Raw genomic sequence first — 23,992 nt, 5'->3', positions numbered from 1 at the left:
CCTCAAGGATTGTACTAAAATAAAATGCCTTAATTAAACTAATACTGGTGAGAAATTTGAATCAGTAAAGAAACGTCAGCTGATTAATAGCCTGTCCTCGTGGATTAGAAGAATTAATACTGTTTTTGAGGAGTGGCTGCTAGGTTCATTTTAAATAGTAAATGAGTTGAGTGAGAACTGTGGGTTCTATCTGAGAGAACTCACTTGACTTCTCTGCTTTCTACCTTGAAGAGTAAGAATGATTGCAGTTTGCTTCATGGTGGTGCAGAGGTAATAGTAAAGTGGTCTGCCTTCCAGGAAACAGTTGTTTTCATTACAGGACTTGTGAATCTATGTTCATCAGTGATATTGGCCTGTAATTTTCTTTTTTTGTAGTGTCCTTGCGCGGTTTTGGTATCAGGGTAATGTTGGCCTCATAGAGTGAGGAGCTCCTGCCCCCAACACTGTGTGGTTTCTATTGCTTAAATTTTTTTGCCTATTCTAAAATTTCAGATACGTTGAATCAGCATATATATATTCTTCTGTGTCTGGCTTCTTTCACTTGTGTAGTATTTATGTTATTCATATATGCTGTTGTAGATGTCAGTAATTGATTCCTTTTTAATTGCGTGGTAGCGTTCCATTGAGAGAACTTACCACAATTTTTCATTCGTTTTTTTCAGTGCTTTATATCTTCCTTTGTGAATTGATGACTTTTCCTTAGGGGTGTGCTTTGATTCCCCTTTCTTTATCTTTCATGCATTTACTGTAGGTTTTTGCTTTGTGTTTACCATGAGGCTTAACATGAAACACCTTATAGGTAGAGCAGTCTATGTGAGCTAACAGCTTATATTTGATTGCATACAAAAACTCTACCCTTTTATTCCCCATACACATTTATGTTTTTGTAATTATGTTTTATATCTTTTTATATTGTATATCCATTAACAAGTTATTTTATTTATAGTTACCTTTAATACTTCTGCCATTAAACCTTTATAATAGACAGATGTTATTAACACATTATCGTATTACAGTATAGGAGCATTTTGCCTGTATACTTACATTTACCAGTATGTTTTAAAACTTTGTGTGTTTTCCAGGTACTAGTTATCATCCTTTCATTTCAGCTTGGGGAACTTCTTTTAGGATTTCTTGTCATGTAGGTCTAGTGGTGCTCAACTCCCTCAGCTTTAGCTTGCCTATAAAGGTATTTATCTTCTTTCACTTACGAAGGACAACTTTTCCAGTTAAGGATTGTTGGTTGGTAGTTTTTTATTTGCAGCACTTTGACTATATCATCCCACTCTTTTCTGGTCTGCAAGGTTTCTGCTGAGAAATCTACTTGTAGCCTTACAGAGGTTCCATTGTAGGCGTTAAGTGACAGGCTTTTTTTTCTCTTGCTTCTTTTAAGATTCTCACCTTGTCTTTGATTTTTGACACTTTTTATTATAACATGGCTTTGAGAAGACATGCAGGTTGTCCATGGCATCTGTGCTGACTGTTGCTTTCCTTAGCAGAGAGAGCTCCCGGGACCCTCTGCAGAACAGTCTTGTTGTCTGTGATGAAGTCCTTACTAACACAGGCACAAATAGGGATAAATGGGGGGGAGGATGTTATTTATACTGCTTGATTTAAGTGATATACCTAACAAAAAGTATGCAGATCTTAAGTATATGTGTAGATGAATGTTTATGTTGTGTAACTGCCACCCGGATCACAAGGCCCTCCTGCCCTTCTGGTGAGAAGTATGAGAGAGTTAAGTGGAAGAAGAGAGGGGGGGAGTGTGTATTACCTTTTCTACTTTTGATAGACCTGGAAAGGAAGGGATACTTTTCTGGACCACTGCACTGTTTACTTTTGGGAAGAAGAAATTGAGCTTGGAGCCAAATCTGTCCTTTGCCTTTTATCCCCTATTTTTTAATGGTAATATATTTTTTAAAAGACTCTGCTGCCCCCTAGTATCTAAACTGAACAAGAAAGGTAAACAGTTATAGAACTATACTAAATGAAGAGGACTGACTACTGTTTTAGTTACAGTTTTAGGAATGACAGAGTTAACCATGGTATTCCGTACTCTGAGTGTATTATAAATTCTGCGTTGATTCTGTATTTCTTAGCTAAATGTAAGTAATATTGGGTTATTCACATTAATAACTTTTTCATAAGAAGAAGGCAGATTTGTAATTAGTTTATTTGTACTCTGATTTTTAGAAGGTTCAGATCTTTAAAAGGTAGTATGGGCTGCTTTTTTCAAGGTCCACCTTTACAAATAAATTAGTAAATTTGGGCATAATGTTTTTCATTTTGAAATCTTTTATCATTTGATTTCCTTTTGGAACAGTTAATGGCATTTTAAAGATCAAGTATTTATTGCTCCTGTGTTTATCTAGAACGTGAGTTACTAGATTTAATCAGTTATTCTGTATAAATCCTTTTAAAATTGGGCTTGCTTAGTGTTTTAAATGATACTGAGAGAATATAAATTGTAAGCCACAATGTTTTGTGTATGAACGATGATTATCATTTTATCTTTCAGATTTTGAAAGATATAGCCAATCGATACCATATGATGAAAGGTTCCAAAGTACATTTTGTGCCAGGCTGGGATTGTCATGGGTTACCCATTGAAATAAAAGTGTTAACAGAACGTGATGGAAAAGCTCAGAATCTTTCAGCTATGGAAATTAGAGAGAAAGGTAAATAATCTCTGTTTCTGCTTTAAAATGGTTCCTTGAAAAAGTCAGGGCTTTACAGAAGAGACCTGTTGTCTTTTGCTTTTGCTGTTGTTTTTTTCACTTACTATGAGATCTGTTGGAGACCACTTTGTGTCACAGAAAATCCAGATTTTGTTGAATTGACTTTTGTGAGAACTTACGTTCAGAAACAAAGGAGAGGTTTGTGAGTGTTTCCAAGTACATTTTTCAGGTCTTTAGTCTTCACATTTTGTGAAATTATTATTTTGGTCAATGTTTTTACTGATTTTCTTGGCTGGGGCTTGTTGACCTATTTTAGTTGGTTAACCAAAATTAAATTTTAAATTAAAAATGTTTTTAAATTTCTTATTTGAGTCTTTCCTTCAATAGAATGGGTCAGGGAGGACTCTTCTATCTTTATATGTTGAACTATTGTATAATTGGATATTATTGTGAAGATTTTTCACTTCCTTATGAAACATCGTATTATTATTAGCTTAGACTGGTTGTACTAATTTTTTTGTGTTTATATACAATGAAGTAAGAATTAAACTCTGACCCTTCTTTAAATTTAGAAATACCAAGAATATCTTTTCCAGTTTATTTTTTCTAAACATAGAGTCATTGTACAAAGTCTGGAAAATAGAGGAGACAGTAACCGAACTTTAACTTTTGAAATTTTAGTTAATTTTTGAATTTGTTGTAAGTATCATCTGAACACTTTCAAATTTCAGGATAATTTTTCTATTAAATAAATTTTGTAGTCTAAATTGTGTACAGTACTTGCATTTAGACAGATTAATAAGAGTTTGAATTAATTGGTTCTGAAAAGTGTTTTTTTATTTTTTTAGCGAGGTCGTTTGCTAAAGCAGCCGTTGAGAAACAGAAGTCGGCATTTATTCGGTGGGGAATAATGGCAGATTGGAATAACTGCTACTATACATTTGATGGAAGATATGAGGCCAGACAGTTGAGACTTTTCTACCAAATGTATGATAAAGTAAGGTGGTTTTTTTTCCCTTTGAGTATGTTAAGTTATGTGTTACAAAATTCCAGCTTTCATGTAATATCTTTGTCTTTTATAGGGCTTAATTTATCGATCTTATAAACCTGTGTTTTGGTCTCCCTCATCAAGGTATTTATGTGTTTTTGGTAAAGGATAGAATTTTGTGAGGCTTCCAAATATTTATGTTTAATATTTTTAAACCTTAGGACTGCGTTGGCTGAAGCAGAACTTGAATACAATCCAGAGCATGTCAGTCGCTCAGTATATGTAAAATTCCCCCTCTTGAAACCCTCTCCTAAGCTGGCATCTCTTGTAGGTAAGATTTATCCTTTGCTTGAATATATTAAAGTTATGGAATTGTGACGTTTGATTTGTTAGAATATTTAAAATTTTATTTTCACAGATGGTTCATCTCCTGTTAGTTTTTTAGTCTGGACCACCCAGCCTTGGACTATTCCAGCCAATCAGGCTGTTTGTTACATGCCCGAATCAAAGTAGGTATATTACTGCATTTTTTGTTTATCCACAAATAGGATTGATTCCATCATTAGCATTATTTTGAATTTATTTTATCTTCAGTATCCTCTTAGAAAGTAGTGAATTATAACTTACTTTTTATGTTCATAGAGATTTTATTAAGTTTTAGAGGATTCCATTTAAGACCTCCAGCTTTTTTGGAAAAGAAAACAGAGTATAAGGGATGAAGTCCTTTTGAAAATAGTACTGTTTTGATCTTGAAGTTAGTTTTTCAAAAATGATGTAAAACATTTAAAATGTTGTCTGTGGCATTTCTTTTTTCATTTTTAGTAATTTACTCCTAAAATTTTATTTTAGGTATGCTGTTGTGAAATGTTCCAAATCTGGAGACTTCTACATTCTAGCTGCAGATAAAGTAACATCTGTTGCTTCTGTTTTGGAAACAACATTTGAGGTTATTTCAACATTTTCAGGTGAAGATTTATAGATATTCTGGCCATTGGTTCATCAAAATATTGGGTTGATTTGAGACCTTGTTGAACATTATGGATCAAAACAGATTATGGCATCTACCTTTCTAGAATATATTTTACATTGATTCATCTGAAGGATAATGTATGTTAACCATGATAAGAGTATAGAAAATATGAACATTGACAAAGGCACAATAAATAAAAAATATTTTTGGCAAATGTCCAACGTAAAATAGGACAGACGTCCTTTGAACATTGTAGAATATATAAATTTCCCTTAAAGTTTTTATTCAAAATTAAATTACTGAAAATTATCTTTATCTGATTTGATCAAAGGAACAAGGAAAGAAAGAATTTTTTTTGGTATATGATTTTACTAAGGAAATTGAATAAATTCTGAAAATTATTCCAAAGACAGTGCTTCTATCAAAAGAATCTTTAGTAAGCTAAACCTGGGACTTCTGAAGTAGTGGTTGCTTTTGAAATAAACTATGGAAATCTAGGGAAGTTTAAAATTACGTTTGATCCTTAGGGATGATATATATTTGAGTGTCTTACAGAAAAAAAGTCACAAGAATAGAGATACTCAAAAATGGAAAGATTGCCTAGCTAAGTAAGGAAGGCTTCTAAGTGCATCAGTTCAACTATACATTAGGCTGTCCTCAAAAAGAACACAAATAACAAATATTGGTGAGGATACAGAGAAAAGGGAACCCTCGTACACTGTTGGTGGGAATGTAAATTGGTACAGCACTGTTGAAAACAGTATGTAGGTTTCTCAAAAAACTAAAAATAGAACTACCACATGACCCAGAAATTCCACACCAGGGTATATATATCTGCAAAAAAAGCAAAAACACTAATTTGAAAATATACATGCACCCCAATGTTTATAGCAGCATTTTTTACTTGTCAACGTATGGAAACAACCTACCTGTCCATCAACAGATTAATGGCTAAAGAAGATGTGTATATATAAAACGCAATACTACTCAGCTGTAAAAAAAGAATAGAAGTTTGCCATTTGCAGCAATAAGAATGGACTTAGAGGGCATTATGCTAAGTGAAATAGAGAAAGATGAATAATTATATATCACTTATATGTGGAATGTGGGAAATACAACAAATTAGTGCATATAACAAAAAAGAAGCAGACTCACAGATATACAGAACAAACTAGTGGTTGTCAGTGTGAGGAGGGGCAGTTACAGGGGTAAGGTAGTAAGAGGCACAAACTGTTAGGTATAAAATAAGCTACAGGGAATATGGCCAGTATTTTATAATTACTATAAATGGAATATACCCTTTAAAATCATGAATCACTATGTTGTACACCTGTAACATATAATGTTGTATAGCAACTGTAATTCAATAAAACAAAAATATAAAAAGATATAAGCCAATTAGAGGTTTAAACAATCTTAACAAAAATAAAAAGGTTTTTAATGTCAAAGGCGTAAAAGAAGCTACAGAATGTTTAATATTTGATACCATTTGTTCCTTGGTGCAATAGGTAAGTTAGTGGATCCAGTATATTCTTTAATGTTCTAACTTTTTTTTTTTTTACTTTTAAAAATTAGTATATAATTGACATAGAGCGTTTTATTAGTTTCAGGCATACAACATAATGACTTGATATTTGTATACATTGCAAAATGATCACCACAATAAGTCTAGTTAACATCCATCATTAGGCATAGTTACAGAGTTTTTTTCTTGTGATAAGAACTTTTAAGATCTACTCTCTTGGCAGCTTTCAAATATGCAGTACAGTGTTACTAACTACAGTCTACCTCTTTTAAGGGCAGAAGATATTGTAGACTTCATTGATGTATCAGATGTTGTTACAAAATTTGGCATTCCCAAAAGGTCTTTGAAAGTATTAAGGTTATATTTAAAGATCATTTGTCTAGATTGCATAATTACTTCAAGTTATTACTTTGCAGAGAATTACTGGGTTGCCGTTTTGAGCCACCGTATTTCAGAGGAGTTTATATACTTCTCATTCCTGGCAAGATAAACTGGTGACGACTAGCTTACTACTTATCAAAGTAGTAAGAATGTCGAACAACTGAAGTAGAGTATCTTGTATGGAGTAGATTTTTTTCCCAGAAAAATGTAAATTGTTTCTTATTAATCATTGGGATATCTTTATTGGGAAATAAGGCAGAGTATTAAGTAGTCCATACACTAAGTATGTGTATAAAGGAAAGTTAACAGATGCAATTTACTTTGCCCCAAACCTTTGGTTTTCATACAAAAAATGCATAACAAGCATAGGGTTGTGGGGACTGGTGTTACTTAAGAATCAAACTTAGGGAAAAGAATCAAAGTGCAAACTAAAGGGTAGGTTTCTCTACACGTCAGTGTTGACAGCTGTCTTCTTTAACAGCATTCTGATTTACATGGAAAATAATTCATCCTGAAGTATTTAAGATTTTCCTAGAGATTCAGGTATTTCCTACTAATAAAATACCAAGTCAGCCAAGTCAGACAGCAAGGAGAACTTGTGGTTCTTTTTTCCCAGAAAAAGGAATTTCATCTTCAGTTATAAGGAAGTGTTGGTTTCTCTCAAACCTCTTACTCACTGTGCTGCTTTAACCAAAATGAAATCACCAACAGAGCCATCTATGAAATGTTAGAGTTATAAGATTTGTATTGTTGAGGTGGTCTGAGTAGGTTACATAGTTCTTACTACTATATAGCTAGAAAGAAGGATCATGGAGGTGGAGTAATTTCTCTGTGAGGACAGATTTTTTTTAAGTTAACATTATTTAGTTTGGAAAGATGAAGAATGATTTGTGAGGAAGATTCTGAGCAGTAAGGGGGGCCACTGACCTTTCTTTAATTATTAAAAAGTAGCTAGGATAAACAGACTTATTCAATACATTCAGTAAGTGAATGGGTAGAAGCAGGTAATCATTTTAAAGTTTGAAGACTTGTTATTTTAAAACCAAAAAAAAGGAAAAATCAGTTTATGGAACTCAAGAGGCAGTAAAGGTGGGAAACAATAATGGTGTAGAAAAATTCACAGATGATGGATGTGATGTATTATTAAAGGGAACTAGAGTTATATAGAACATGAGATTCAAACTGGCCTTTGATGTTGGATTCAGTCATTTATTTGTGACCTCAGGCAAATTGCTGACGTTTTCTTACTTTCTGTCTTGTAAATTGGGGATGATATTAGCTGTTTTGGAGTATTATGGAGATGAAGTAAGAGTTTATGTTGAGCCCAGTACATGATGGTTGCCCAGTAACTGTCAGGTGTTACTTACCATCCCTTACCTTTTTAGGGAAACAGTATGAAAATCAACAAGAGTGAGTTCCCACAGAGATAGTATTAAAACCCACTAGTCATTGGTCTATTGATTGAGAATAGTTTTTGTCCTCTGTTCTAAAAGGTTCATAACTCTACATAAATTAGAGAAATTTTCTTGTGTTTATTTGATTATCTATTTGTTATAATAATTACTAATATTTTAAAGCATTTACAGTGTGGCAAGTACTGTAATAACTGCCTAAAATACTTAATATGTGTATTACTTTCTATTCTAAAAACTCAGATTATCCTCACAGCCATCCTCTGGGGTAGGAACCATAATTACTCACATTTTATAAATCTCCGAAGGTCACAGAATAAAAGGGGAAGCCAGGGCTTGAGCCCTGTCTCATCCCAGATTCTGCACTTCTCACCTGATGTCTATTGTTATTCTTAAAAAGTTAGAAGAATTGCCATATAAAATAATTCTTAATTGTGATTTTCTTTCCCCACAGGTGTAGACTTGGAAAGTGGTACTTGTACTCATCCTTTAATTTCTGAGAGAGGGTCTCCTCTTTTACCTGCCAATCATGTGACCATGACGAAAGGAACAGGGTTGGTTCACACAGCTCCAGCTCATGGTATGGAAGATTACAGTGTGGCTTCTCAACACAACTTGTCCACGGTACTACTCCTCTTCTTTCCTTTTTTTTTTTTAAACTTTTTATTGAAGTATAGTTGATTTATAATGTTTTAGTTTCTGGTGTACAGCAAAGTGATTCAGTTATATATATATATATTATATATATGTATCTCTTTTTCATATTTTCCATTATGGTTTATTACAGGATATTGAATATAGTTCCCTGTGCTATACAGTAGGACCTTATTGTTTATCTATTTTATATATAGTAGTTTGTATCCATTAATCCCAGAGTCTGAATTTATCTCTCTCCTACCCTCTTTTTCCCTTGGTAACCATAAATTTGTTTTCTATGTCTGTGAGTCTGTTTTTATTTTGTAAATAAGTTCATTTGTATCATAAGTGATATCATATGGTATTTGTCTTTCTCTGTCTTACTTCACTTAGTTCCATTCATGTTGCTGCAAATGGCATTATTTCATTCTGTCTTTTTTTCTTTTGCTTTTGTCGAATTAAAGTGATAATTCGTAACATCTTTGCATTTTGATAATAAATAATTTTTGTTGTCATAATTGTGATATGTTTATGTGCAATACTCCAAAGCCTCATTACCTCATAGTAATTTAGAACAGTTTCCTAGAATTAGCACAAAATCAGCACAGACTTGGAATACATAGTAAATGGGAGCACTTTTTGTTAAGTGTTAAGTCACACAGACAAACTACTTTCAGTCCCTGAAAAATGGCAAGTGGATTTTACTAAATAGTTGAAAAGAATCATGTTTTTTTACCTAACAATCCTCTCTAAATTTATTTTACACATGTCAATTACTTACTAAGTTTTCCATTTAATTGGAAGCAAGTCTCAAAGTCATTACAATGTATGTACATTGCCATAGATCTGTAAATTAACAGACACCAAGTTAAAAATGTTTTTAGTTTATTTTGTTACTTTTTGTTATTAAACTTTAGGTATATGCTTTAATAAAACGTTTTACCTTTGGTGATTTAAATGTGTAAAGTTACAAATTTTTACTGACTGATGAAAAGTACCTAAGTTTTCAGTGTAGTGAAAGGCTAGTCTTTAATGAGATGTTTGATATAGTATATTGTTTTGTCAGAGATTGTCATAAGACAGAATGTCTTGATACTTTATTCTAACCGTTCAGAATGACTCTTTGTAGGATTGTTTGGTGAATGAAGATGGAGTTTTCACAGATGCTGCAGGTCCTGAACTTCAAAACAAGGCTGTTCTTGAAGAGGGAACAGAAGTGGGTGAGTACTGCATATGCTGATACTAAAATAATATATTTTCTGAAAAGCAGCCAGCAGTAACCTTTGCTGACTGTTTTCCCATCTTATACTTTCAACAGAAACAAAAAGCTAAAATTATATTTTATTTTGCTGCATGGTTTAAAACGGAGTTTGGCACTTTTTCATCTTTTGCTTTTAATTTGCTCTTTTTGTTTAAACAAATCAGGTCAGTCAACAGGGAGTGAAATTATTTTAGAACTGTAGAGGTGGTAATCAGCAGTACGAATTTTGTGGAAGGATGAAATCGACCCTGGGACTGCATGTTTACTGAGAATCAGACTCTCTCTCTCCTTTTATAACCCTTGTAAATCACTGACCCACATAGGATAGTTTATGTATTAACAGTCTTGGTGGTCCTCCAGTGTTGAGGTGTCTTTTTGCCTTCCTGTAATCATGAATCCAAGGACCAGGTACTATGAAAACCTTTCTTTGCCCACACTAAGACTAAGGCTAGTTAGATCTGGTGTACTGCTTTTCTGGGGCCACACTCACAAGTTACCATAAAGGTAGTGGCTTTATTAAAACAACAGAAACTTACCCTCTCACAGTTCTAGAGTCTAGAAGCCTGAAATCGAAGTGTTGGCCAGATCATGCTCTCTCTGAAAGCTCTATGGAAAAATCTTTCCTTGCCTCGTCCTAGCTTTTGCTGGCTCTTGGTAATTCTTGACTTTCCTTGGCCTATAGCTGTATTTCTCCAGTCTGCCTCCAGTGTCATACGTCCTTCTTTGCTCTTGTGTTTCTCTGTGTGTCCTCTTTTCTAATAAAGACCCCAGGCATTGGAATTAGGGCCCACTCTGATCCAGTATGACCTTATCTTAATTGCAAATTGCACCTGAAAAGACCCTATTTCCAAATAAAGTCACACTCACAGGTACTAGGGGTTAGGACTTGAACATATCTTTTTTGGGGACAACATTCAACCCAGTATCCCTGGTTTCTCCTGGATTACCTGGAGACCATTTCGAATTTCATAGTATGAAAGATTGTGACTCTGAATTTGAGATGTAGAATTCTAGATGTATTCAGTCATCTTTCCTTTGAAAAGAAGAGCATATCTGGAGAATGATTAAGGTTTTACAGTTGCTGCTTTTTTTTTTTTTTTTTTTGCCTGAAGATTCATAGATTATGCTTTTGCTGCCCATCAGATGACGACTCTTACTGCTACCTGTTGGCCCAGATTTAGTATTCCCTGGGAGTTTAAAGTTATTAGGATTTTCATAGCACTTTTTTCTTTGGAAACAGAAGTTTTCCTTTGTCTTCTAAATCCAAAAAAATTTCTTAAATTTCCCTTATTTTCTCCTTATCATGGGAAACAGAGTATTTTCTTCTTTTTTTTAATTGAAGTGTAGTCAGTATACAACATTGTGTCAGTTTCTGGTGTACAGCACAATACCCCAGTCACATAGTAACGTGCATACATTCATTTTCATACTCTTTATCACCGTGGGTTACTGCGAGACATTGAATACAGTTCCCTGTGCTGCACAGTATGAACTTGTTGCTTATCCTTCATAGTACTTTTTATTTATGTCTAATGTAAATTGTTGTTGTTGTTTTTAAAGTTATAAAGATGCTTCAGGCTGCAAAGAATTTGTTGAAAGAGGAAAAATTGGTACACAGCTATCCGTATGACTGGAGGACTAAGAAACCAGTAGTTATTCGTGCCAGCAAGCAGTGGTTTGTAAATATCACGGATATTAAGACTACAGCCAAGGTATAAAAGACATCTGACCGTAAGGGTTGGGCTTACCATTCCCTCAGTATGAAAGGTTTGCATGTGAGGTCAAGGCAGGGCTCTGGGAGTAGAAGGGATTGATGTTATTATGACTTGTTTTCATAAAACTGTAGAATTCTCCATCTGGAAGGATCTTGAGTTTCCATCCCTTCTTTATACACTTGTAGAAAATCAGGCTTAAAGAGGTTAAGTGTCAGATTTCCTGCCCAGTGTAGTGAAAAGTAGCATAGAATGAGTACTTGAGTTTAGCAAGTTGTTTAACCTCTCAGAACCTCAGTTTTCTCATCTGTACAAAGGTGATAATAATGCCTACCTCATGAGATAAGTGAATAAAAGCTCCCAGAACAGTGTGTGGCACATAATAGCCATTCAACAAAACTCTTTTAAAACCCTTTGCTTCCTTAAGATTGAAATTGCAATTCATTTGAAAAGATACTGCTTTGAGTTAACAAATACCTTCTGAATTGGCATTTTAAACATTAATATACATTTGAACTTTCATTCAACACATACGTGTATCTGTGTATGTGTATGTGTGTGTGTAAAACCACAAACAACTTGATTATATTAAATGAAGGAGCTCAAATACACATTTGTTCACCAGGCTGGGTTTAGATACTTCGCTTTACAGCTTGTATAGTACGTTACTATTGTTAGTTGGTTCGTTGGTTGCCCTGGCAGTTTGGGGCCCTTGCCAAAGCTATGCAGGCAATTTACATTTTCTGCCTTCATGTAGAGTGGACGGCTGTGCTCTGGACTGCTTTTTTATTATGTTTTTTACATTTTTATGAAGCCTGTTTTTCTTACCTGGAAGTGTTATAATTTGTATCTTTCAGCTCTGCACGGATTTTTTGGTTGCAGAACATCTAAGTCTGATTTAATATACTGAAGCCAAGTTTGGTTTTTTTTTTTAACTTCTTTATGGAAAAATTTCAGTTGCTTCTTGCAGAAATAGAGAGAACAGAGTAATGTACTGCAGTGTTTCCATCACCCAATCAACAATAATGAACTTTCTGTCAATATTATTTTTATCTACCCCTGTACCCATTATCTATACTTTCTACCCACTGGGTTATGTTATAGCAAGTTTTAGGCATTATGTTTTCCATAAATATTAAAACATGAATTGTGACAGATAAAGACACTAAAATTTAATTTTAATGCCATTATTACCACCTTAAAACAGTAATAGTTATTCTTTAACAAAACTGAATACCAGTCAGTATCACATTTCTTGGATTTTCAATAAAAATTGCAGATGGTGCCGTTCTGCCAGTAGGTGGTGCTACAAAGGGCTTGAGGGGAGGGGATTTATGGTAGTTCAGGTAAGAAGAAAGTGTTTAAACCGCCTCTGAAAATATAAAAATGCTTTTATTAATGGATAAAGAGACTTTTTAAAATGAAGTTACCATGTTTTCATTTTTATGGATATTATTTTCAAATATTTTTGTTATGTGATTCTTCTCTTGGTAATTGACAAATGAAATCATGCTAATAGTTTACAACTTTTTTAAGGGGGTGGAGGGAAGAAGAGAGAGTAAATAGTAATTTATTTTGAGAAAGTGTTTTCTATGTTGTAAAGCATACTATGTAAAATTAGGTTATATTGCAATCCTTGTCTACCTAAGATAGTAGCTTATTTCTTAAGCATTTTTTAAAATGCATTGAAATCAAGTTTAAATCGATTTAACTGTAGTTTAATAAAGTACAGTACTTCTACTAAACCTCTTATTTCCAGCTTTAATCTAGGGTGCTTAGAAATTAGTATAAAATTTCTTGTCACATCCTCCAAAGGCAAAGTCTGCTCTTAATACTATTTATTAGGTCCTTTGTGGCCCCATTTTAACTTTTCCTCATTTGCTCTGAAATCTGTAGTTTTTTAGATTAGTTTGTTTTTTGGGGATGGGGACATGTGAATGACTATAAACATCCAAAATCAAGAACTGTATTAGGATAAATAGTGACACTTCTAGAAAATTTGTTCTCCTTTCTCTCACTGAACTTGATTTGTGAATCAATTGCAGGAATTGTTAAAAAAGGTGAAATTTATTCCTGGGTCAGCACTGAATGCCATGGTTGAAATGATGGACAGGCGGCCGTATTGGTGCATATCAAGGCAAAGAGTTTGGGGTGTCCCGATTCCTGTGTTTCATCATAAGACAAAAGATGAAATCTTGATCAACAGGTAGAACTCTTTCTAAAATTTTTTGACATTTTAAAGTGAGTTGTATTTTCTTCAGAAATGGAAAAATAGTACACAATTGAGAACTCCTGATATATGTTAAATGAAATACTCTAAAATAATGATCTTTTGTCGGGGAGTAAAATATAAATTTCTAGAAGATCCTTTCATATGGTTGAAGTTTTTAACAAACAGTAGATTTTTTCAATGTTGATACTTAGAAGCAAAGCCTTTGATTTTTTTTCTGTGAGAATTTATTCTTCCTGACCGTGTGCCTAGCGCTGTCCTAGAGTAAGGTGTCAGCAAAGCCAAGATGAACAGTGTTCGGTGGTGGAGCCCAGTATGCAATTTTCCTTTAGGAATCCATGTCAGTACCTTACTCTGAGTCTACTCTCCTTCTCAGTAGAAATAGTGCTATGTAATGTGTAGATCATTTAAAATTTCAAAAACTATAATATAGTTGAATGCATGTAATTAATTCTAGTGATGATTCCATTCCTAGGTATTTCTTCTTTCTCCTCTAATTTTTTTTCAATTTGGGAAGATAGTACTTGAACTTAGTAAACAATTTATAGTAGAAAAGCTTATAAAGTGAAAAGAAGATTTTTTCCCTACTCATACACTAGACCCTTTTTTGAGGTAGTAAGCAAGACTGACATGGTCCCTGCCCTTAATGAGATAATCTAGCTAGTTTATCTTCTAATAAGATAGAGATGCTTTCAGTATTGTTGCTGTTATTAACAGTGGAAAGGGGAATATTAATAATTTCTTTTGGGAATACATCCTGGGTTTTCATTTTTTTTAAAGTAATTTTGTTTTAACTTGTTTAATGGAATTATTACTAAGTTATGCTATAATATGAGCAAAAAATTTGAGCACATTTTGGTAAATATTCTCACATTTCATCAGTTGAGGACCCTGTGAGGGTTTTAAGGGCATGGAGGCTAGCACGTAATGGGGAATTCAGGAGATGACAGAGTTGAATGTCCCACCGTGGGATTTATCATAATTTTTGTAAAAAGGGTCTGTTTTTCATTGTCTGCATTATCAGTATTTTTTTAGGTGGTACTTTATACATATATTTTAGGATTTTAAAAAATTGTTGGTTACAGTGTTGTGGTTTTTTTGTTGTTGTTGTTACCTATAGCTACACGTTAGGTAGTTCTTAGTATCCTTGGTGTGAAGGTTCTTTTTCAATTTGAAGTATTCGTTGTATCATGACTTCATGGGTAGTCTGACACCTTATGGCAGCATGGCTCAGAGGGAAGAACTGTAGGCTCTCCTTTGGACAAATATTGAATCATAAAACAGCTCATTGGCGTCATTCACAGAAGATATGGCATTGAGTATCCTCAAGGATTTGAGGATTGGATAGGAAATGTGGGAAAGTATTTTGCAAGTGCTGGGATCAGGAGCTGAGGACCCAGAATGGGGACAACATAGCATGTGTGTAGGAGCCATGATGTGACCACAGGGTATGTGAGGAGATAGAGAAACACCCAAGAAAGTGGGATTGGGGCAAATCATAGTTAAGTCTTGAGTACCAAGCTAGGGAGTCTAATCTTTCAAGTATGCATGAGGAATGAGTCTGTTTTAGGGAAAGGAACTAGAGGTTAGAGACTAGGAAGTAATTGTAAGGCTCTTTCAATATTATTACAATTTGGAGCTGAGCTAAGACTCTTTGGCCTAAATATTGTTGCTTATGTTGTTCTTACAATTTAGAGCTTGATCATGTAAAAACTAGTATCTTACTACCCCCATTAAGAATTAAAGTTGAGATAAATTTACACAGGTATTGTTTAAAATTCCATCCTGGAGAGTTTTCTTTTAAGGAACTGTTTATAAACTGCTGCCGCCATTCCTCATTCTTCTCTGTGTTTAGACAGCAGGAGTTTTAGGGCGGTTCCTTGAGGTGGGTGAAGTGGGCCACGGGTGTATGTTAGTAAGCAGAGCAAACGGCGTTATTTGACCATGATTCAGTATAATAAAGTGGTACGTAGGTCGATTTGTCAGTGACTTAGGTGAAATAAGTGTGAGCATTTCAGAAAAACATAGGCAAATAATTTTCATTAGGTATTATTTATGCTTTATTTACAGCTGATACATTTACATGGTGTGTTACAGCTTCTCTTCTGCGCTTCTACCATTGTGTTACTTGCACAGTATTAGCTGCTTTTTGATTTCGAAGTAGCAGAGATATACAGAATATTGGCCTACAGAAATGACAGACAAACTTAGCCATATTGTCTGTCAATTCATAGGTCATTCTCCTGTACACCATTTCTCAGTAATGACTCTAATCCTCTTCCATTGTTGGGTCCTTAATGTGACCTATCAGTTGATTTAAGGAAGTGGATGTTAATTTTAATTATTTGTCAGTTTTTAAAGACTGCATGAAAGGTTATTTTTTTCGTATCCTTAATCAAATGAGAATCAAGGGACCATGATTTTTTTGTCTTTCTTGGATATGCCTTTACATTGTTGTGGGTTGGTAGCCATCAAAAGTAACAGCATCTCCACTGGAAATTGGTACACAGTCCACATGGAGTTGCTGTTACACTTGGTAACTCCATTGGGCATATTAGAAGTTTCCTTCTGCTTTTCTTGGTGAAAGTCTATAAATTATCTCTTAAGTGTACTTGTTTCACAGAAGAAAGTCTTGATTTATTATGTTCTAAATAGGTTGAGAGACTGATAGATTTGAGGTTCTGATGTTTAATTTTGATTTGAATTAATGTTTTCATTTGCTCTTTATACTCATTTGTATTTTTTTCAGGAAATAATTCCATTTCTGACTTTAATATCATTGATCATTTTTCTGAATCTAATATAATTCCATTATAGTTTAGTGGAAATCTATTCCTAATTGATAAAGAGAAATGTTTTAGCATAAAAAAAATAAAAGTTAGAAACATTTGCTACCTAGGAAGGAAGAGACATAGTTAGTTAAATTTCTTTCATTTCAAATGATTTAATCAACTTAGTATTAATGCAATACTTAACATACATTTAGAAACTTAGCCCCTGATTTCTAGAAATTATGAGAAATTCCCTGGAAACAGGCAAAGAATTTCAAGTTTGTATGTTAGCTTTTGCTACCTCAAATTTTTGCTCATGTTAATAAAGAATGACTTTTTGGTGAAAAAGTTTGATAATGTTCATTAAATAAAAATTTCTCCAAAATTGTTTCTTGTCATCTTTGAAACTTAAGTATAGGATTAAATTAAAAATAGATTTTTCCCCCCAATATTTCATTGTGTTCTAGAATTAAACTTAGTAAATAAATATGAAACATTTAGCCTCTTACCTCATTCTTATTCCAGTAACTTCTAGAGGAAAGGTATGTTGTAGTCCTTAACATTTTTGCTTTTATAAAGACAAAACACGGGAAACTGAAATGACAGCAACAGTTTCTTCATTACCTGGTAATCTCAGTGCTGTTTTAATTTCCAATAACACGCTAAATACGCTTCGGCCCAGTTGATGTCAAAGTTCAGAATGATTGGTTGGTGTTAATAGTGGCTCATAGTTCCTAGTGGGTTTTCACGGATTGAAACCTAAGAAGGGGCACATAATGCATGTGTTTAGATAAGGCCCTGTGTAAAGTACAAAGTTTTATGATGGACTTACTGCTTTATGAAATACAGCATTAAGATGGAAGCATAGAGATTAGGCAGTGATAAGTGGTTTCACCCACTTTTATCAGCAGTAATTTATACTGATCTTTAGGTTGTAAGTTAACTGCCTGTTTGTGTTAGTGGAGGATGTTATTAAAAAAGAAAGAACTCTTAAATTTCAGAAGACAGATTCTGACTACTAATATTTTTTCTAGGAGAATGTTTAGTATCACTAAGAAAGGCCTATAAGATTTTTTAAAAATTTAAAGCACAATCTCAATTTCGTTGTAAAAAATTACACTTTGAAGTATTTATCCTAAGGAAACAAGAAGACTTAACATCTCTTGTACAAAGATATATATGTAAGGATGTCTAATACAATCATTTATAAAAAATTATGATATGGAGAATAAAATAAGTCAATTTTTGGAAAGATGAATAGGTAGCCATTAAAAATGGTAGCTTAGCTCTTAATGGTTGCCTAGTACCCTCTGTGTGAAGATCAAGTAAATGTAGCCCCTCCCAGCATTTGATATTTCTAAATTTTTGCTGTAGGGCTATAATAGTGTTTTTTTTGAGCACTTATGCCACGTTTACTTGTATTTTTTTTAATCCAAATTATCTTTTCAGATTTTTTTGAACATTACATTTATCTTTATTTTCTAATCCACTATGGTTACCTCAAGTTTATAGGTTGTATGCATTTGTTTATTTTTATTGCAAATGTTGTTTTTAAAACTGCCACAGTTTTTTTAGGATCATTCAGACAACCAGAGTACAAGTCAGGAGAAAGTTTTCACTTAGTGATACCAGTTCTGTGCACTTAGATTTTGATTTGTTTGGACTGTGAGAATGTTCTTGTCTCTGGAATCTGCATTCTTATTTGTCATAAATTGTGTTCAGTTTTTATACTGTAACTCAAGTTGTCTTTATTTTCCTGTTTTTAAAAATTTAAGTAATGTAGTAGTCTAAGAATTCAAAGTGGAGCCAAATCACAGAAGGTAATGCCCATTAAAGGACATTCAGTGCATCAGGTTTTTATATTTCACAGTAAGAAGTAAGGAGGCAAGTCTTGCTCTAAATGTTAGTGGGACTTGATCTATTAATGAAGCAGAGCTTCTCTCCCTTCTTTAAAATGTTTCATATTTCTTTTGGATACACTGGAAAAAAAAAAAAACATGACTTCAAAGAATTAGTTTTACTAATAGCTAACACTTAACGTAATACCTATTAATATGTGCCAGTCTCATCTGCATATGTTAGGAGGGACCCCAAAGTACTGAATCATTTTCTTAGTAGTGTGAGTAGTGTGTAGTGTTATTTATAACAGCTTTTTTGAAATTAGAGGTTTAAAAAACTACTGCAGGATTGTTTTCATTGGTATAGATGACATGGCGTGGTTATGTCATTTTTAATAAGTATTATTAGGTAAACTAAAAAACAAAACCAAACTTTCCTCCTCACTGAAATAAGAGATTTTTGTGAGTTAAAAGTATATTTGCAAATAAGATTTACATAATACAAGATTAAATTTATTCTTGTATGAAAGTATTATATTGTATAAGTGAATATTAGCAATATCCTTAAAAGAAAATGTATTAATTAAAACTTCAGTTTTGGTTAGACTGGAGGTGGTTGACGAAACTTGCTGGGATTTTACAGTTAATAATAACATGCCAGCTGCAAAATTGGAATCTTCTTTTACTATTTGGTATTTTTAATTATAGACTCTTTAAGGTACTTGAGTATTAAGTGTAATTCTAAAACTCCACTGAATTATCTGCTATTTAGGGGTATAAAAAAGAACTTAGTTTCATTAGCATTGAATTAGACGTTCTGAAATGAATAAGTAAGTATCATCTACAGGTGTGAGGTTACTGACTAGAATATTAGGACTTTTTTAAGAATACAATTTTTCACATAGCCTTCTTTCCCCTGGCTTTTCCCAGTGTTCGTAGAAACTGAAGCACAGAAAAATAATGTGATGTATTTCTGTCAGTATCTAATAAGTTGCAGGCGGACTCTGGTCTTTGGACTTGATGCTTGCTCTGTCAACACGCTAATCTGAGACTCCCTGCTGCCCTGGCTTCATCTCTGGTTCATGCTTTCTTTATGCATGGGTAGTAAGTCTATTTGCCTTTGCTTAGCAAACCCCAGAGAGGGAGGGGTATGAGTTCACAGGTACAGTGTTTGTCTTCATAAATGAGTTAGAAAGGCTGAATGGAGAAGTGAGAACAAAACTGAGCCATGATTTGAAAGACATAGTTTCAAGGCCTGACTTTTAATTGTGTTACTTGCTCAGGCACATGGTTTAAGGAACATCGAGAACAGTTTATCTGTTAGTTTAGCTACTAAATATGTTTTTCTGTGAATCCAGTTAGAGCTTATAAAGTGCTTTTAAAAGTATAATGTGTGATATACATATAAATGTTTTTATTTTCATTAATAATGATATTAATCTAACATCTCTACCTTATTTTCTAAATTGATATGGAATTTAAACCATTTTCTTTTATCTTTGTACTATTTTTTATGTTTATTTCCAACACATTTAAATCACTGTTTTATTTTACCATTTATCTAAAATTGCAATTTAAGGATAACGTGTAAAAACAGAAAGGCAAAATGATGCTCATATTTAGAATTTTTCTTAATGAAAATTTCATAATCAGTATGATGTGTGTGTGTAAGTGTACTTTGCTTTGTCCCTTTTCTTGTTCTTTTAAAGTAATAGCATTAGGTTTATTCAGATTTTCTATTGTAGCATATTCATATTTTCTTAACTGGTAAAATGTTCTGTGTGAACTATATAAAGTAGTAATATGTAACTAAATCTTGTCATGTAACTAGTTAGTTATTGCACAAAGTTTTTATGGTCTCATTGCAAAAGTTTATCTTTACTGTTAAAGTCCATCTGAAATGTGTGCCTGTATTAGAAATATGGATTTGTGCCCATTTAAACATTCTTATTATTTATAATTTCTTCAAAGTAGATGGTGGTAACATTATACTTTTTCAGTCTATCCCTTTGTAATATAACCGACTTAGGCATTTCACACTTCAATTTGTAGAGCATATTTAATTTATAATACTCACTTGATTTTTGCTTCCCGGTTTTTCATAAACACTTCATTTTACGTGTGAATTATCAGACCCTGAGAGGGTAAATGATTTGCCCTGCAGAGTCATGATTAGTAAGAAGCAGATCCAGATTAAGGACATAAAGCTTTTCCTATGTACTCCTTCCATTCCCATCAACTCTCATAGACCTACATACACCCTTAGTTCCTGGCATTAATGGAGTGGGATAGAAAGGAGGATAATCTAAAAGTTGGCTTTAGTATATGTATTTTAATCTTTAAATATTGATAGGGATATGTGTTTTGGTAATCAGTTAACAGAATTTAACTGTTTAAATTTACCCGACTTCAAAGAATCAGTTTTAATAGTAGCTAACACTTAACATAATACCTATTAATACGTGCCAGACATCGTTCTAGGCGTTTTATATACAAGCTTAATACCCATAGTAACTCTCTTAACGATGCTGTTACCATTTGTATTTTGCAAACTAAGATGCAGAAATGTTGAGTACTTTGCCCAGGGGTTGCCTAGCTAGTAAGTGACAGACGCAGGAATTAAGCGAAATCTGTCTGGCTCTAGGATCCATGTTCTTGACCAGGATATTGTGTGACTCAGTGGAAAACAGCTAGGGGAAGTTGTAATGTCAATAAAGCTGTGATAATAAATTAAAAGCATGTTACTCCTGTGAGAAACTAGTATAAAAAACTTTATCTTTGTCTTCCCAAAGACATGATCAGTTTCAGGATTCATTTGCTACGCGTTTGTTGGCTTTCTGTTGTGTATTAAGCATGCGTTAAGTTTTCCTGGATGATTCTCATCTAGTTTGCAGTCGTTCTGAGGGAAGTATCTAGGATCACTAAAATCACTAAAATGTAAGTTCCACTAAGGTGGGAATCTTACCCGCCTTGTTTAACTGCAGTATCTCCAGTGCCTAGAAAGGTGTCCAAGACACGGGAGGTTCTCAGTAAATATTTTTGAGCAGATAAATTGTACTGTTCTCCTTAACAGAAGGGACAACCAAGACTTAGAGAAATTTTAGTACTTGCGTCTGGTCATGTGTATAAATAGCAGCAGAGTCAAGATACAAGCCTGGATATCTGTTACCAAAATGCTCTGATAAGGCGTTGCCTCTTAAGCAGATGTGTTTGGACTGAGTTCTGTGAGCACTGAGGGGGTCACTGGAAATTTCTGAGAGGGGATTGGTGTGATAGAAGCAGTTTTAGGAATGCAACCCTGTCAAAGGTGTGTCATATCAATTAAATTACACGTGTCATGTGAAGGAATGAGAGCAGGGGAAAAGTCAGACCATTGCATCAATCCAGCATTGAGGCAGTCAGGTTGGACTAATAGTTATCAGAACAAGAAACAAATTTGAGTAATATGTCAAAGGTAGAATGAATGGAATGTATTGGCTTAATTTGAGCAGAATTTGGAAGAAGTCAATAATTAGGATATAGGTACTTGCATAGAAAATTGATAGAAAGGGGGAAGTCAGTAACTGAAATAGAGGTATCAGAAGAAGTCCTTTTTTTCTCTTTAAGGGCTACATATGATCAATTTGATTTTATTTATATTGAATTTAAGACGACAGCAGGAGCTAAGCAAGCAAGTAACTGAAGATAATACCACTAAAGTTTAGCGGAAAAGATAGGAAAAAAATACCCTGCATATTGGGAAAAATACCACTATTTCTTTAAAATGTTCAATATTAATCAAAATAATTAATTGAACAGTTGTGCCTTGTCTCTAAAATAGCCAAACCATTGAGCATATTACTAAACTGGTGGAACAGCATGGCAGTGATATCTGGTGGACTCTTCCTCCTGCACAACTTCTTCCAGAAGAAGTCTTATCTCAGGTAAATTTCCATTTGTATTTAACAGCCTTTGTTAAATTATACACTGCATGATTTAATGACAACACGAGAGATTCCTGGGAATTAAAAGGTAGTTGTATTATCACGTAAAGTTCACGAGTTTACTCACTATAAATTAGGGGCCAGTGCAGTTAGAGAACAGACCTTTCTGTTCAGCTGAAGAAACCTGGTATTTAGTATGGCGGTAGAGTGAGGGTTATTTGTTACCTCACTGAGGGCCAAGATTGATCTTAGCTGATTCGTTTGGCTCAGCAGATGTAACTGTGACTGAAAACAGTGCCTAACATGAGTGCATCAGGACTTTGTAGGACATGAATTATTTACCTGATGGCATCACACGTCAAAAAATCCAAATTGGAAGATAAGAAGATAAAAATAGTTTATATTTATGTTAGTAAATGTGCAATTAAGTGGCCACAGTGACTTTTACACACAAATGACACAGTTGTACTTAATTGTAAAATATCTTAAAACATCTTAAATTTCACTTAAAAATGTGAATTTAATGATTATAAATATTTCATCTTCTCAAGACTTTTTTAGGTATTGTAAATAATGTGATCTTCATGTAATCAGAATGCTTTTACATTGTCTTATTAGGTTGGTGGTCCTGATGCTTTGGAATACGTGCCAGGTCAAGATATTTTGGACATCTGGTTTGATAGTGGAACTTCATGGTCTTATGTTCTTCCAGGTAATTTAAAATAATAGATTAAATACCAATCAAGCAGTTTTGAAAATATATAAATGTTAAATCAGAAGAAATCTATAATCAAGAGCACTTCTTTTAAAATTTTATTTGGGAAGTAGATCTGCTATAATAGAATTTTAGATCTAAAGAGCCCTTGAAAGTCATTTAATCCATTTCTAAACTGTTTTTTGTTTTTTTTCCAAATGAAATTTTTTGTAGAACCATAATACATAAGCTGAATAAAGATGGGAATTTTCTTCCTCCTTTCAGTCAGCTCATTCTCCTTGGCCCACTTGGCAGCCCCAAGGCACTCAGAAAGTTTGGAAATCACTGAAATTTTCTGACCCCTTCATTTTTCAGAAGAGGAAATGAGATTGAACTAGAGTCAAATTAAGTGATAGTCACAAGCTTAGTGAGTGTCAGACTAGGACTCAGGTACCCTGATTTTCAGTTCTCATTCTTCTGTCCTCCCTTCCCTTTTCACAGCTCTCCCCCCTGTCTGTGCAGACAATTGGCTAATTTCTACTTACTCATGGTTGGGGTAAACTTTTGACTCAGTGGATAAAGAGGAAGGAGAGATGGGGCAGGAATTAAAGGGAGTAGTACCAGGGACACATTAGGGGCTATGTTTAGATGAGAGAAAATGCCTTTAAGGGAACTAGGTGAAAAATTAGAGGTAAAATGAAGTTACACAGCTTGTCGTCACCGTGAGGTTAAAGACAGGGATTGGGGGGCAGGGAAGCAATGAGGCATCAGGTGGTTCCTCACCTCACCACTGAGTGCTGGTTTTTGTCCAAGACATCCTGTCTGCTTTCTGGAGCGAAGGAGTGTGGGAAAATAGCCTGCACGCTCAGCCGGCCATTGCTGACGGGACTGAGAGGGATGGTCCGCACCTGTTCCTTGGGCTGTGCTTGTGGTGCTGGGGCTCGTGGCTGAGAGGACGGCAGCGTCCTTCCTA

The 23,992-nt window shown here is 34.0% G+C and overlaps 1 protein-coding gene across 1 annotated transcript in view; it reads left to right on the top strand.

Annotated features, from left to right (window-relative positions):
- IARS2 (isoleucyl-tRNA synthetase 2, mitochondrial) overlaps nucleotides 1–23,992 on the top strand; it is a 42,959-nt gene that overhangs the window by 3,134 nt on the left and 15,833 nt on the right. The window contains exons 3-14 of the mRNA XM_072948726.1: nucleotides 2,519–2,678; nucleotides 3,527–3,675; nucleotides 3,761–3,810; nucleotides 3,888–3,997; nucleotides 4,085–4,175; nucleotides 4,516–4,631; nucleotides 8,409–8,578; nucleotides 9,720–9,810; nucleotides 11,412–11,563; nucleotides 13,609–13,769; nucleotides 22,223–22,325; nucleotides 22,944–23,037. Coding sequence (XP_072804827.1) covers nucleotides 2,519–2,678; nucleotides 3,527–3,675; nucleotides 3,761–3,810; nucleotides 3,888–3,997; nucleotides 4,085–4,175; nucleotides 4,516–4,631; nucleotides 8,409–8,578; nucleotides 9,720–9,810; nucleotides 11,412–11,563; nucleotides 13,609–13,769; nucleotides 22,223–22,325; nucleotides 22,944–23,037 — 1,447 coding nt within the window. The remainder of the gene's footprint in view (nucleotides 1–2,518; nucleotides 2,679–3,526; nucleotides 3,676–3,760; nucleotides 3,811–3,887; nucleotides 3,998–4,084; nucleotides 4,176–4,515; nucleotides 4,632–8,408; nucleotides 8,579–9,719; nucleotides 9,811–11,411; nucleotides 11,564–13,608; nucleotides 13,770–22,222; nucleotides 22,326–22,943; nucleotides 23,038–23,992) is intronic.

The sequence above is a fragment of the Vicugna pacos genome, chromosome 23 (assembly GCF_048564905.1).
Source record: "Vicugna pacos chromosome 23, VicPac4, whole genome shotgun sequence".
In the NCBI taxonomy this organism is placed as follows: domain Eukaryota; kingdom Metazoa; phylum Chordata; class Mammalia; order Artiodactyla; family Camelidae; genus Vicugna; species Vicugna pacos.
Note: the sequence above shows the minus strand (reverse complement) of the source record. Positions and strands in the feature narration are given on the sequence as shown.